Consider the following 15,761-nt stretch of genomic DNA (forward strand, 5'->3'; position numbering starts at 1 on the left):
TGCATTGTGGATGCAGCAGGTGCTGGGAGTCGTTCTGCAACTGAATCTGACCTGGAAAAAGAGAGATCAATGACTGACCATGTGAGAGAGCAGGCCCCCAGGTTTTCGGATGCTACACTGGATGTCTTGCTGGAGAGGGTGAAAAGGAGGAGAGATGTCCTGTATCCTCATGGGGGGGGAAGGAGGCCCTCCAGACACATGATGAGAAGGCACTGGGAACAGATAGCCACAGAGGTCAATGCCAGGGGTTTAGTCCAAAGGACCTGGATGCAGTGCTGGAACAAGTTTAACGATCTCACACGAGTGGTAACGGTCCATGAATGCATCTTCAAAAGCCCTATCCTACCAACTAGCCTCAGACACTGCTCAATTCACCACACCCACATCATTCACCTACCAACAATCTCTACAATTAGGACTCATACCTAACATTCATATGCTTCACTTCACCTCACACACGTAGCACTTCTGCAAGCCTCAAACCCACATTTTGCACACACTGGCAGCTATTCAATCAAGACAGCCACATCACCCAACAAATTGCACAACACTCGATGACACTCTTCCCCCCTCTCTTGCAGGAGAAGGTGGCGCACAACAGGAGGCAGCAGGAACTAACCGGAGTGGGAGAGGCATGCCAGCATATTCCAACACCCATGGAAGAGACGGTGCTGGCCATTATTGGAACAGCCACTACTGAGGCCGTGGCCACCGGTGGGTCTGAAGCCATTGAAGAGGAGGGAATCCGCATAACTAATCCCTCTTCTCCTCCCACTCTCTTCTGACTGAGAAGCTGCTGATTGTGTAAACATCCACTTCTTAATTTCTCTCCCCTCACCTCAGCCTTACCCTTGTCCCATTTTCCTTTCAGCTACCAAGAACTACAACCTGCCCAACAAGTTGAGGAAACCAAGAACACAGTGAAGATGAAAACACACCATCACTTGATTTCAGTCACAGCCACCAGCTCAGATATTGACATTGCACGTAATTTAGAGGATAGGATAGAGGCAGGATCTACACATGGAGACACCAGGCACAAATGCATTGCAGCCAGGGATGGGAGGGGGGCGGGGGGTGAGAAAGGATAGCGCAGGTGTCAGGTCGCCAGAGGGCGAGGTCACACACGAATTCTGCTGCAGAGGACTCAGATGATGACTTCAATGGGCCAGGCTACAGAAGGCGGCTGATGGATGTACACACTCAAATGCTTGGTGCACTGGACAGCCTGCCAGAAAGCCTGTGTTCAATGTAAAGGAGCATGGAGGAGTCTAGCACCAACTTGGCACAGGGCTTTGCGCAGAGCTTGGAACCCATCCTTTGCAACATGGAACGGGTGGCCACCTTCGTCAACGCACCTGTGGAGCCAACCATGATGCAGTGTCTGATGGCCAATGTCTCAGCTTCCATTGCAACACAAGCAGCATCCACCCAATGTCTGAGTGCTGCAATGGAAGCTCAGTGCTGTCATGCAATCTCCATTTGCTGCCATGAAAGCTCAGACTGCTGCCATCATGGCTCTGGATACCAGTGTGCAAAGCGGCGTCACAGCACTCCTGCAATCTGTTCGCCAACAGATCTGCTCCCTAAAGACCCTCTGCGGATATGACCTCTTGCTGAGAGTCCTTCTCCCCATCTGCCCTCTTCTAGCAGCTTGTCCTGCTCTGCACGGCCTCTGCTCATTCTCCCAGTCATGTCAATGCCAAGAGGAAGCAACTGGATTGTGCACAAGTCTTTAAGTCATCAATGAAATACTTCAGTATATTGAAACGTTTAACAAGTATGGAAAAGCACCCAAAATGCATAGAATTGCATCAACAACCAGGAGATATAATCAAGCAACTAACCTGTAAGTAGTTGATGATCCCTTTAAATAGCGCTGGTCAGGAGTTCTTCATGCCACTGAATGCGTGTTCAGCTGTGGGAGGTTAAGAGAGGGTGTAGGCTGGAGCATGGAGCTCCAAAATGGCAGCACTGGCATCAAATCAGCATGCACATCATGATCTGCCTGCTCTGCATAATTCCGGCAGAGGTTAGTTGCGCTCACGCTAACCCCTTTACCAATATAGCGTCTGGCGTACTTTGCATCAGAAGTGTGTGCGCGTGCCACGGACGCCATTTTGGAACCTTATGAGGCCTTATCGTGCCCAAAAAACAGGAGTTACCGAGCCCATTTTTGCCCCCATTTAGTCTTGGTTTCAGAATGCATCTATTTTTCCTGAAGGTCACCGTAACACAGTCTCCTTCTTCATACGCTACATATATTCTATATCTTGAGTTAGTGCGAGTGAGGGGAGGAGGAAGAGACATCCATCATGTGACAATTTTGACCTGCTAACTGATGGGCTTTGCTGTGTTGTAACGAAGTTGCTGTTAAGACTGCCACACACTGTGTGAAAGACACACGCTAAAGTAGTACAAGTGAAACTGAGAGCTTTGTACTTTTATGTGCATCACATTCTGTCTTCCATTAAGGTAGTTTAGAAAAGCAGAGCATTCGCAGCAGGATACAATAGTATTTCTGTAATTATTATACAGAAGCCATTTTAATAGTTATATGATGAAGTAATGCACAGGAATCTCACGAAATTATACACAAGCACCTCCCAAAAATAGTTTCAAATTTTAGGAATCTAGGATAAAAAAATTACATTTTAAGGCAAGAAAACTGCATAGTGGTACATTACAATTGTATTTTATGGCTTTGTGTTCATTAGCACAGTTTTTTCAACTGTACTGCTGGGAAGGTTATTTTAGGTTACTGCATTATTCTCATTCAAAACTTTTTTATTGCAAAATTCCCTTTTAATCAAAAATACACCAAGGATATTTTTTAAACAAGACAGTGACTTAAGCAGCAGCTTTTTTGTTGCAATCTAGCCAGAACCAAGGAGGACAGTCCCCAAAAATATTTAATCGAGGTTAACAAAGAGGGGTACAGTCAATCTCAGGACAACCCCAATTGTAATATTCAGAAATTCAGAATACGCAGGCAACTGATCCTCTGAAAGCCCCTCAGAAGTTCCAGAATGAGAGAGTACTGTTTGACTTACGGCATAAGTTGCTGCTGATCCACACCATTCTTTCTACAAATGTGCTTAGTTTGATGAAACACTCCCATTACTATAATGGAGAAGTGTTATGTTTCCTATATTTTTCACTTTCCTTTTTCTTACATATCCGAGTCTGCATACATTCCATTTATTAGATAGTCCACTTGAACATAGTCTCTTCTTTTATAGCTTTCAAATGCTTTTTGGGCAAACACTACAATACTTACCAAGAAAAACAACAGCCCAAATATTAGTACGGCTATTAATGAACTGGTGTCAGCTAAATATTTGATTAGAGCTCCAGCAGGCACCGAAGGAAAGACATAATTCTTCCCATCACTAAAAACAACTGTAGCTCTGGGGTTTATTTCTGGTGGCTTTGATACTCCTCCAGCCATTGTGGATGTGGGCACAGCTCCAGGAGTTGAACTGCTCACATTGGTTCCATCTCCTTGCTTGTGCAGCATTGTTGCTGCCTGGATATTTGTTGGGGTCACAGTCAACTTAGGGGTTTTGCTGATCAATTTTGGGGTCGGAGATGCGGTTGCTGTTTGCACTTGCTTTGTAGTGCTTGGGATAGCTTGAGGGAAAGTTGTAGATTCAGTTGAATTACTATTGGGTTTTGTAGATAATTCATTTGTTATTGTGGCTGGTTGACCAGTTGTTGGAGCTGGCCTGGCTGGTTGACCAGTTGTCATTGTTACATTGATTTCATGGATGGTGGTAATTTCTGCTAAACTAATATTGGGGAGTTGTGTGGTATATTCAGTTGATGATGTAAGTATCATTGAAGTTGGTTCAGTAGCAGTTATTGTTGAATTATTTGTAGTGGGGGCTGTTGTCGTCGCTATGGTAGTAGCTGATTTGGCACCAGAAGTACTGGAAGCTGCTAGTGTGATGTTAACAGTTGTGATTGTAGTGGTGACTGCTGGTGCTACTGTAGGTTTGGTCATGGTTGTGCTCGTGACTGCCTGTGTCACTGTAGTTGAGGCTGTGGTTGTGGCTGTGGTTGTAATGGTGACAGCTGGTGATACTGTAGTCACAGTCAGGGTTAGATAATCAGCTGCTGTTGACACTTTGGTCGTGGCCGTACTGCCAATTTCTGGTGAATTACTATTGGGTTTTGTAGATGATTCATTTGTCACTGTGGTTTGTTGACCAGTTCTTGGAGCTGATATGGTTTGTTGACCAGTTGCAGGACTGATTGGTGGTGATGCTGAAGTTGCAGTTGGATGAGGATTTGATGAATTATCTCCTGAAGTTCTTTTATTCCTTCGTAAATGACGTAACAAAATCTTGATTGGTGAACTTTGTCCTAGAAAACAAAAACAAATAGCTTGATGAAAAAAATTAGTGATGCTATTCATCTTCCAAGTGGGCATATGTTAAGGCATTTCCAAATGGTTACTCAGGATGTTCACAATAAGACACACAATGGCCAGAGTTTTCCCATTGCAGAGTGTGCAAGTTTGGGGGCGGGTCGGCAGTTAAAAGCACGGAAATTGACAGTACAGCCATGACCAACGTGTCACCAGCAGTTGGAAACCCACCTTCATCCAGTCAACTTCAGCATTTAACTCCGATGTGTTTCAAGGTGCTCCACGGACCCGCTCGGGAGAGGAGTGCAACCTCATTGAGGTACTTAACTGCTCGTTTACAGACACTCAACTACCTTTTTAACCTCAGGTTTTGGCTTTAACTTGTTGCGCACGGGATTCATGCACCTCGGGAACCTCGCCTGTGAAGGGGAGGCAGAAGCTCAGTGGCCATTGTATGAGTCCATTAAGTGACAGCTGGAAAAAACACAAATACTCCCATATTACACCTGCTTCCTTGGCTAAGGGAAAGGCTCTTGCTGACACCACTGTGTGCAGAGATTTTGCTTTCAGGAGTTTGCAGGTCATTTCTGCAACCTCGGAAGACACTCTCACCACATTGCTCGTCACTATCACTACATTGAAGGATTGTGCCTCTGATCTCCACTTTATCTGCCATCTATTAGATCAACATAGGTGCCACTTATGCTCTCTCACCTTGAACCTCAGAATCAGACCAAGCTGAGCCCCAGCACCAACAACACCAGCAGCAGCAACACAACAGCAGCCTTCTCCTTCACAGGAGGGGTGGGGTCAACACAGGGTTGCTCTGTGCTGGAGGCGATACCCCCAACACAGGGTATACAGGCAGAGGATGAGCTTCCTGGACATGACTGAACAGCAGTGCTTCAGGAGGCTCAGGTTATCGCTCCAGGTCGTTGCAGACATTTGTAGCTTGCTGCAACAAGACCTGCTGCCCAGAGGACCAGGTGAACACGCCTTAGCAGCGGTTGTCAATGTCACCTCCGCCCTCAACTTCTTCACCTCAGGCTCCTACCAGGGATCTGCAGCAGACATTTGCAGGATCTCGCAGTCGGCCGCCCACAGATGCATCACCCGTGTGACTGATGCTATGTTTCACAAGTCAGCCAATTATGTCAACTTTGCCACTGATGAAGCCAGTGTTACGGAGCAGGCACTCAGCTTTGTGGCTCTGTCTGGCTTCCCACAGGAGCAGGGAGTCATCGGCTGCACACGTGGCCATCAAGGCACCCCCATTCAGGGGTGTTTGTGATCTACAAGGGCTTCCACTCCTTCAATGTGCAGCTTGTCTGCAACCATAAAAAGATCATCATGCATGTGTGCGCCAGATTCCCTGGCAGCTGTCATGACTCTTTGGTGCTGTGCCAGTCCGTCCTCCCTCAGCTCTTCGCACCACCAAATAGACATAATGGCTGGCTACTTGGAGATGTGACTGATGACACCCTTGAGGAGGCCAAGCAATGAGGCCGAGGAGCATTATAATGACAGCCACATGTCCACCAGGTGTGTCACAGAGCAAGCAATCGGCATGATGAAGATGCGCTTCAGATGCCTTGACAGAGCTGGAGGAGCCCTTCAGTATGCACCAGCCAGGATCTCCAGAATCATCGTCGTATGCTGTGCACTGCACAACACAGTGCAGCAGCGAGGATTGAAGCTGCAGGAGGAGCAAGGTGCAGCGCGCACAACCTCTTCAGGAGTGAAACACGAAGAGGAGGAACCCGAGGTGGAGATGGCACCAGCAGCGGCACACATTGCTGCCAGGGAGGGCCTCATACGGGCCAGCTTTACTTAACTTGCACCAGTGCACCCATATGGCTTCCAGAAGCTCTTAACTTGCCCCCACCCACCACACCACCACCACAAAGCAGTCCAACAATGACCAAGCCCCCATTGCTTGAGGTTAAGTATTGCCTCACCATTTACTCCAAGTGACAAAGCCACTTCCCAGGTAGTAGGCAAAAAATGGACAAGACGGTAAAGTTGTGCAAAGAAATAAATTTATGCGCGTCATAAATATAACTGAAACTTAACATTCACATTTTTATACGATTGTGTCTTTTTTTGTTTACATGTGCTTTTGAGGTGCAACCCCTGTGGCTTCAGCAGAGGAGAGGCAGGCTGCTCACTTCCCTGCTGTGACTGTGTAGACACTTTTGGCAGACATCCTCAGGGTTTTGGAGCCTGTGAGGGTCCGGCAAAGACTGCTCCTCCTGCAACTGTGCAGGAGCAGACGCGGCCATTGGGATCCGAGGCAGCATGTGGGGCTCTGACTAAGGGGGAGGCAACGAGGATGAAGTGGGAGTGCTTTGAGCAGAGCCCCCACTTACATGTCCCCTTTCACCATAATCCCTCTCAAGGGCCACCTGCACTTCCCTGCTAGCAAGGAGTTGGAGAGCACCTTGCTGCACATCAGTGGGGCGATGAAGGCCCAAGTCTACATTAGTATTCCTCCTCGAGAGGAGGTCAATGAGTGTCTGCAATCTGTTGTTCACAGCAAGCATGTTCTCGTGGGTCTGGTGCATTTGCTTTTCCCTGGAACAGCACATTGTCACCATCGCCTGCGAGATGGTGGTGCTCATGTTGGAAATGGACTTCTCCATTCTCTGTACAGTCGCACACAACACGGCTGCAATAGCTGTCAGAGCCTCGCGCAATTGTTGCTGCTCCTTCAAGATCACCCTCTTTCTCGATGGCTCCCGAGGTTCAGCATCTGCATGCAGCTCAGCAGAGCTTGGAGCATCTTCCGTCGAGAACTCTACACTGCTGCCCCTGTCTCCATCATCTGCTCTTGCACACTTGTGCTGTGAGACACACCAGGTGACAACACTACTCTAGCCCTCAGAGGACCCACTGAGGTGTGCATATCTGCGCTGGTGCTGGGTGCGCTTGGGTCTACTGGTGGTGCACCCTCAGAGACTGGAGCTTCCTCTGAGGAGTCGTCTTCCTCCTCCAGCTGGACAGTGTGGGGGGGGGGGGGGTCACTTGCTGAACCTGTGGGATAGTAAAGAAATGAGAAATGAATTAAGCCTTGTGAGATCATTAAATCTTTTGTGGCACTGGGTCCACGTCCGCCTCACCACATCCCTGCTGCCGACCTCCTCCACAATATCTAGCCATGCTCTCTTAGTGTCTTTAGCTGGTCTTTTGCAGCCATCTGCAGGGAAGAGGACCTCCCTGCATGCTCTGACTCCCTAGACCAGCACTTCCAGGGAGGCATCAGGGAATCATGGTGCAGTCTTCTGTCTGTGTGTCTCCATGACCCACAGAAATCTCAGTATTGTACAGCAATTTGTAGCTCTTCCAAACACCTTGGTCTCTCCTACAGCAACCTTCAAATGAGATGTGTGCAAGGCTGCTTTAAATATCCACGCTGAAAATGAGTCATCGGTGACATCATCAGACCCCCTCCATTTAATTGGGCTGGGAAACCCGCAGGACTTATTCAATTGATGCAACTGGGTTAAACGTGCAGTGCGGAACGCGCTGTTGAAAAGCTCAGGATGGCGACCCGCACGCACCTGTCCCGACACTCAGGTAAAGATTCCAGCCAATGTATCTGCTTGGATGTTCAAGATCCTTCTACCCAACCTACATAAATAGGAAGTCAAAGCAGCATAATTCTGAATACTGTGCACCATTGAAAAGATCAAGTGGAGGCTATCCCATTTCCACACAGGGGTGAGCTACTCGGATTGTCTTCTGTTGACTGGCATTGGCAGAGGCTGACTTTTCCCCTCAGTCAGGGAATTATATCATGCCCACAAAGGCCAGAACAGAAAAGCATAAATATATTAATTTTTAGAAAAGGAACCAAAAAAATGCAAAGTACTCTGGAGGCCTCATCTTCCATGTGACCTGTAGACAGTTTTTCAGTACCTTCTTTTGACTAATAAACTCGTCAAAAGACTTTCTGGACTCAACATCAAAAACATCTTGCACAGTTATTGAGGAATAGTCAATAGTTATTAACAAGTGGCAATTTTATGCAGTGAGCCCTTAAAAAGTAAATAGATTCTGCTCATACCTATTTGCAAAGCTTTAACATCTTCCACAGTTGCTCCTTTACAGATAGGGATATCAGGACAGTGTAAATAAAAACAGAGATTTTGTTTTTCTTCAATCACCACCCAGTTACACTCCAAGCCATCTGCAACAAAATTTAAAAGAAAAATCTATGCATCATCTGCATTGCTTTAAACCTATTAACACAATCACACACAGATATCTATAATATATTAAAAGTTGTGCACATACAAATACTTATTTTAGGTGGCACACTTACTTCTTGTAACACCTATGTTACAGTTTTCTGTCAGGATTAAAACTTAACGCATTAATTTTACTTAACCCGAGTCCTCCAAGCTTGATCTTTAAGGGAGGTGGCACTATTCTTTACTTACCGCCCAGCTACAGCTCCAAGATTTAGGGTTGCTGTGGTCCACAGGGGGACCTGTATCGGAGCAGCTAAAATCAAGCCTGTGGCCTAATGCTTGCAACCTTATCCCTGCAGCCCCTCCCACGACCAGAACGCCTACCTGGTAACCCTCCCTTGCCGCTACCACCCTCCTGCTGCAATCAGGCTCTCTACCATGACAAGATCTGAGCCCCAACCTTTAATCTAGCTTGGGCTCTGGTTGTGATGCGGAGATGATGTCCAATTGTGGTGGTGGGGGTGAAGCAGCAGCAGCAGTGGTAGCGAACAGGTGAGATGGATTACTTAAAAAAACACTCAGCAGCATCAATTTAAAATAAGAGAGGTTTCTCCAAGTCAGTGCTGCAGAAATGCTGTTAGATAATACCATCTCCCCATCTTGACTAAATCCATCCCTGCCACTCGTTTCCTCCCCATGGTGACCAAACCCTGTCCTGAGCACCTTTACCTTGCCCAGTTCCCATTCATCAAGTTGCTGCTTGTTGCTTCCACCTCCTCTGCCTCAACCCCTCTCCAAATGTCAACCTGTTCCGGAGAAAACCCCTTCATCAGTGGCTCTCTCTCAACATCCCCACACCCAGAAACACTGCGACCATCCTTCCCAGTGCTCCCTCATCCCATGATTCCCACTCCCAAACCCCAGGACAGCCTCTCAACATACTAATACACTGGGCCCACAAAAACTGTTACACAGAATTCCTACCACATACCTCCTACCTCCCTCCTGCAACATCTTCCTTTGTATTCTGGGCTTGAACATAAAGTTAACTGCATAGTTAAGCTTACATTCAATAATAATCACAGCTGTTGGTTTACAGTTTCCACGTGAATATGCACATAATCAGAATGAGAGTCTAAAAATATCACTATCACTCCTATTATACTCTGTAATAAACCACAATTTCACTTATTCAAGCACCATAAATCAGTGACACTGATAACATATTGCACCAGATATAACATAAAACAGGATATATTGCACTATATAATGGCCCCGATTTTGTGGTCGGAGGCTTTCCGATCCGCAAATAAAATCCATGCCTACCTGGGGGTCCGGGAGATACGGAGACTCACGGTCCTGGGCCTTCCCGGGTACCCGCGGGAAGAGGTCCACATATCTTGGGGTGCAGGCGAATCACAAACACCCCATGGATCACGTAGGCCGGTCCAAAGAATGACAGAAGGGAATCCCCATTCATGCTTATGGGAATTCTGTATATATGGAAACCCCATAAGTATGAATGGGGAAAAACCCAGAAAATACCTCTATACTTCAAATAAAAATCATCACATCTTTAAAATTAATTGAAATGGCATTTAATTAAATATTTAAAACAAAAATTTTATTTTTTGAAAAATAAATGTACATGTTTTAAAGGGGCTAAAAATAAACTTACCTTATTTCACAAGTTTTTAAATGTATAAATTATAGATTACATTTTATTTTTCTGTTTTTTAAAACTCTTACGCTGGTAAAAGCAGGCCTTATGCTTTTACCAGGTGCAAGAATTTCATTGGCATTCGTTGGGCAGAATTCTTGTCAGATGGCAAGTTCCGGGTTTTAGCGCGTGCGCTTCACATTCCTAAACCTGGAACTTGCACGGCCCTTACGCATCTCATACGCACCCGTAGGGGCCGCAAATTACGGCCCAATATAACACAGCATATACTGTCCCTTATAGAACATAAAACAACATATCCTCCAACACACTGTGAGCAATGCTGCAGAGGATCTGCTGGTAAACATGTTATTTATCAATCAATTGGAAAAAAATAAAAATAATACATTTGTGCCATTTGGGAGGGAAATTGTGCTCTTGCGACTGATGAGCATTGGGAAATGTATTGAGACTGCCTAAATTAATTTCTCTCTGCATGCTAGAGAATCTGATGGAGGGCAGTCATTTTGTTACTTATTTCATGTCCTTGGGCTGAACTAAAATAATTGTTTTAATTTCCAATTACTTAAATTATTACAGATTGCAATTTATTAATATTTACTTCTGTTCAAACAATATATGCTGATACTTAGTTAAGTGTAATTTAGGAAAGGAAATTAAAATTTAAAGGGAGATGAATGTAAAATGTCTATGGTGAAAATTACACTAAAAATTGGATTAAAATAAAGTTGCATTTTCTGAGAATTCTACACAGGTACATCTTTGGGATTATAAACAAATAAAGCAGCTCTGGTGATTATTTTAATATGATGTGGTATATATGTATTTTCAGAAGGTGTTCAATTAGGTACCTCACAGGAGCCTTGTTACAAAAAATTAGGCATACGGTACAAGAGACAAAATGTAGCAGCACAAGTAGTTGGTTAATGGACAGGAAAGAAAGAGTTATGGTTAATGCATGTTCCTCAGATTGGTGGTGTACTCTAGACTTGAACTATCAATATCAAAATTTGTTGATGACACAAATGTACAGGGCTTGCCAAATGGCGAGCGGGACTGCAAAAGACTTCAGGAAGTCATACACGGGTTAGCAGAATGCGACACTGGGTGGAACATTCTCTGACACCAGTCTCTTGCTCTCGGACTTCTGGTAATACCACTCTTGGCTAGTTGCTCCGAGAATGTTTTTCCTCTTCATAACTGGTCATATGCTAAAGCACAGCTGGTTAGAAACTCACGTGGTAGGTGCAGGAGGGACAAGACGACAATATACCCTGTCATTACACAGCACCAGTACCACAACATGATGCTCACGTTCAGCATATTCCCACCCTGTGATAGACTCCTGCTGAAGTGGACCTCTCAGACATTTATTATATTTGTTTGATAAACATCAGTATATGTGCACACTGACATACTTTACCTTGGTCTGATACATCGTCACAAGTTAGGTTACATTCTTCTGCACCACTGACATGAAGGGACTTCAGCACTTTGATTCCATTATTTTGTAAGTTATACATTGAGCTCTCAGTCAAAGAAGAAATTGATATGTAAAGAAACAGACCAAGAGAAGTCCACATTTTTGAGGAAAATACGAACAAAATCCCTTTTTGGCCAGAACTGCTGCATAAAGGAGTCATAGGTAGACTGAGCCAATTCGGTTTGCACTTTGCGGAATCTGAAAGAGAAATAAAAAAATGTAATTGAAATCTTGTTACAGAATTTTTTTTGAAGTAAATGGTCATCAGGAGGCCTGACAATTCATATCTGTGAATCTCTGGCTGTGGACCCAAGTTCGAATCTCAGGATTGATGAATATTTGATTGCAGCTATTCCCAATGGGGAATATTTTCTAGATCTCAGCTGGACTGCTTCCAAACGAAGTGCCTCACAGCAGCAACTTACCTCAGTCTCCGATGGGAAGACAAAGAACCAATTTTACCCAGAAAAATCACACCCGTTATCAAATGATAAGGAATGACATTGACAACTACCAAGGGAAGACCTGTGCCCCTCATCACGTGGCTCTGTACCCTGGGATTCCAGTGTGCCATGCCACTGCAGTTGCTTTAAAACTGCTTTCCTCAAAGTATGCCGCCTTCTTTTGCTGTTAAAAGCATAACATGCGGATAGATGCTGCATTTGTACTGCAGCTACTGAGACGGCAGTTAAAATTTTAGGGGTTGAATTTTAGGGAGAGGTGTAAAAAGTAATCCAAGTGTGACGTCACCAGAAAGCGGGTAAGTGATTGGTTGGTGAGTATTTCTCCCTTTTTAAGCTTAAATCTCTTTGGTTTATAGTTTCTAAGGTGCGATATTCACCATCTAGAATCGGGGCAGAGGGTATTTAAGAATAATATTAATAAATTTAATTAATTACATAGAATGGGAGATCAGGTGATGTGCTGCTGCTGCAATATGTGGGAGCTGGTGGACACCATTGATGCTCACGGTGATCACATTTGCAGTAAGTGTTGGCTGCTCGAGGAATTCCGGCTCCGTGTTGAAGAGCTGGAGTCCGAGCTTCAAACACTGAGACACATCAAGAAGGGGGAGAGTTACCTGGACTCTGTGTATCAGGAGGTAGTCACACCAATTAGATTAATTAATTCAGATGTAGTCCGTGGCCAGGGTCAGGGTGGTGTGACTAGAAGTGAGGCAGGTACGGGGATCCAGGAGGTAGTGTTGGAGGAGCCGCAGCCCTTGCACTTGTCCAACAGGTTCGAGGCTCTTACTCCCTGTGAGGATGGGAACAGGGACTGCGGGGAGGATGAGCAACCTAGCCACAGCACCGTGGAGCAGGGGGCCATTCAAGTGGGGGGTGGGGGGGGGGGGGGGGGAGTTAAAAGAAATGTTGTAGTAGTAGGGGATAGTATCGTGAGGGGGATAGATAGAGTTCTTTGCAGCCGAGAGCGAGAGTCCCGAAGGCTGTGTTGCCTGCCCCGTGCCATGGTTAAGGACATCTCCTCTGGACTGGAGAGAAACTTGGAGTGGGAGGGGGAGGTTCCAGTTGTCGTGGTCCATGTTGGTACCAACGACATAGATAGGACAAGGAAGGAGGTTCTGCTGAGGGAGTTTGAGCAGCGAGGGGCCAAATTGAAAAGCAGAACCACAAGGGTAATAATCTCTGGATTATTACCTGAGCCACGAGTGAATTTGGCTAGGACAAATAAAATTAGAGAGTTAAATGCGTGGCTCAAAGACTGGTGTGGGAGAAATGGGTTTTGTTTCCTGGGACACTGGCACCAGTACTGGGGCAGGAGGGAACTGTTCCGTTGGGACGGGCTTCACTTGGCCAGTGCTGGGACTAGAGTCCTGGCGGATCATATAACTAGGGCTGTAGAGAGGGCTTTAAACTAACTAGTAGCGGGGAGGTTCCTAGAGAGCAAATAATAAAAATGACAACAGAGAAGGTCATAGACTTGGGTAGCAGTGGTGAAATTAAAAACCAGAGCGTGTCAGGAAGGGGCAGAAGGAATGGAGTAAAAGGTAAAGTAATAAAAAGGGCAAAAGCAGGAACTAAGTGTCACAAAACATCTTTGAAAGTTCTCTATCTGAATGCACGTAGCATTCGTAACAAAATAGACGAGTTAATGGCACAAATAACTACATATGGGTATGATCTTGTGGCCATTACAGAAACATGGCTGCAGGGTGACAATGCCTGGAAATTAAACATACCAGGTTATTTAACGATCAGGAAGGACAGGCAGGAAGGAAGGGGAGGTGGGGTGGCTATGTTAATAAAGGAAGGAATCACTGTAATACAGAGAAATGATATTGGGTCAAAAGATCAGGATAATGAAACAGTTTGGGTGGAGGTAAGGAATAATAAGGGGAAAAAAACACTAGTGGGCGTAGTCTATAGGCCTCCGAACAGTGGCAACTCTGTTGGACGGAGTATCAATCAGGAAATAGTTGAGGCTTGTAATAAGGGAACATCTATAATTATGGGGGATTTTAACTATCATATTAATTGGACAAATCAAATTGGGCAGGGCTGCCTTGAGGATGAGTTCATTGAGTGTATTAGGGATGGGTTTCTTGAGCAGTATGTAACTGAACCGACCAGGGGGCAAGCAACCTTAGATCAGGTCCTGTGTAACGAGACAGGATTAATTAAAAATGTCCTAGTAAAGGATCCCCTTGGAATGAGTGACCATAACATGGTTGAATTCCATATTCAATTAGAGGGTGTGAAGGTTGGATCTCAAACAAGCGTGCTAAGCTTGAATAAAGGAGACTATGAGGGTATGAGAGTGGAATTGAGTAGAGTGGATTGGGAAAATAGATTAAAGGGTAAGACGATACATGATCAGTGGTGTACATTTAAGGAGTTATTTTACCACTTCCAAAAAATATATATTCCACTGAGGAAAAAAGGGTGTAAAAGAAAAGACAGCCATCCGTGGCTAAGTAAAGTAATTAAGGATAGTATCCGACTAAAAACAAGGGCATATAAGGTAGCCAAATCTAGTGGGAGGATGGAAGATTGGGAAGTCTTTAAAAGACAGCAAAAAATAACTAAAAGATTGATTAAGAAAGGGAAGATAGATTATGAAAGTAAATTAGCAAAAAATATAAAAACAGACAGTAAAAGTTTCTATAGTTATATAAAAAGAAAAAGGGTGGCTAAAGTAAATGTTGGTCCCTTAGAGGATGAGACCGGGAAATTAATGGTGGGAAATATGGAGATGGCAAAAACACTGAATGAATATTTTGTATCAGTCTTTACAGTAGAGGACACTAAGAATATCCCAACACTGGACAAACAGGGGGCTATAGCAGGGGAGGAGCTAAACACGATCAAAATCACTAAGGAAGTGGTACTCGGTAAAATAATGGGACTCAAGGCGGATAAATCACCTGGACCTGATGGCTTACATACTAGGGTCTTGAGGGAAGTGGCGGTAGGGATTGTGGATGCATTGGTAATAATTTTCCAAAACTCCCTGGACTCAGCAAAGGTCCCGGCAGACTGGAAAACTGCTAATGTAACACCCTTATTTAAAAAGGGCAGTAGACAGAAGGCTGGAAACTATAGACCGGTTAGCCTAACATCTGTGGTAGGTAAAATTTTGGAGTCCATTATTAAGGAGACAGTAACAGGACATTTGGATAATCATAATTTAATAGGACAAAGTCAGCATGGTTTTATGAAGGGGCTTTGTGCATTGAGTGCTGCTGGAGTTTTGCTAAGTGGGAGAAAAATCATTTAAGTGTATTTTGTGAATTTTAGTGTGTTAAGAAGTCAATTATTTGAAGTAAGTTTAATTTTTTAAGGGTTTTTTAAACTCTTGGGCAGTTTAAACCGGAAGTAGAATCCGGGTATAAAAGGGGAGGGGCTAGTGCAGTGCACGGAGTGCTTTGTGCATTGAGTGCTGCTGGAGTTTTGCTAAGTGGGAGAGTTCGGGCACGTGGGAGGTGAGGGTGTGTTTTTTGCTCTGTTTTGTTCCCCACTCCCAGGCTTAGACAGCACTGCGGAGGCGGAGCAGCGAGACGAGTCAACCAAA

The 15,761-nt window shown here is 45.0% G+C and overlaps 1 protein-coding gene across 3 annotated transcripts in view; it reads right to left on the reverse strand.

Moving 5' to 3' along the window:
* The window catches only part of c15h11orf24 (chromosome 15 C11orf24 homolog), a 127,936-nt gene that overhangs the window by 24,505 nt on the left and 87,670 nt on the right, over positions 1 to 15,761 (reverse strand). For all 3 annotated transcript variants that reach the window (XM_086007996.1, XM_086007995.1, XM_086007997.1), the window contains 3 exons: positions 11,670 to 11,927; positions 8,439 to 8,561; positions 1,848 to 4,368 (listed from right to left, as the gene is read on the reverse strand). In XM_086007996.1, coding sequence (XP_085864122.1) covers positions 3,173 to 4,368; positions 8,439 to 8,561; positions 11,670 to 11,889 — 1,539 coding nt within the window. In that variant the 5' untranslated portion in view covers positions 11,890 to 11,927 and the 3' untranslated portion in view covers positions 1,848 to 3,172. The remainder of the gene's footprint in view (positions 1 to 1,847; positions 4,369 to 8,438; positions 8,562 to 11,669; positions 11,928 to 15,761) is intronic.

This window comes from Somniosus microcephalus, chromosome 15, assembly GCF_052327205.1.
Source record: "Somniosus microcephalus isolate GS21.2 chromosome 15, FLI_Smic_1.0, whole genome shotgun sequence".
Classification (NCBI taxonomy): domain Eukaryota; kingdom Metazoa; phylum Chordata; class Chondrichthyes; order Squaliformes; family Somniosidae; genus Somniosus; species Somniosus microcephalus.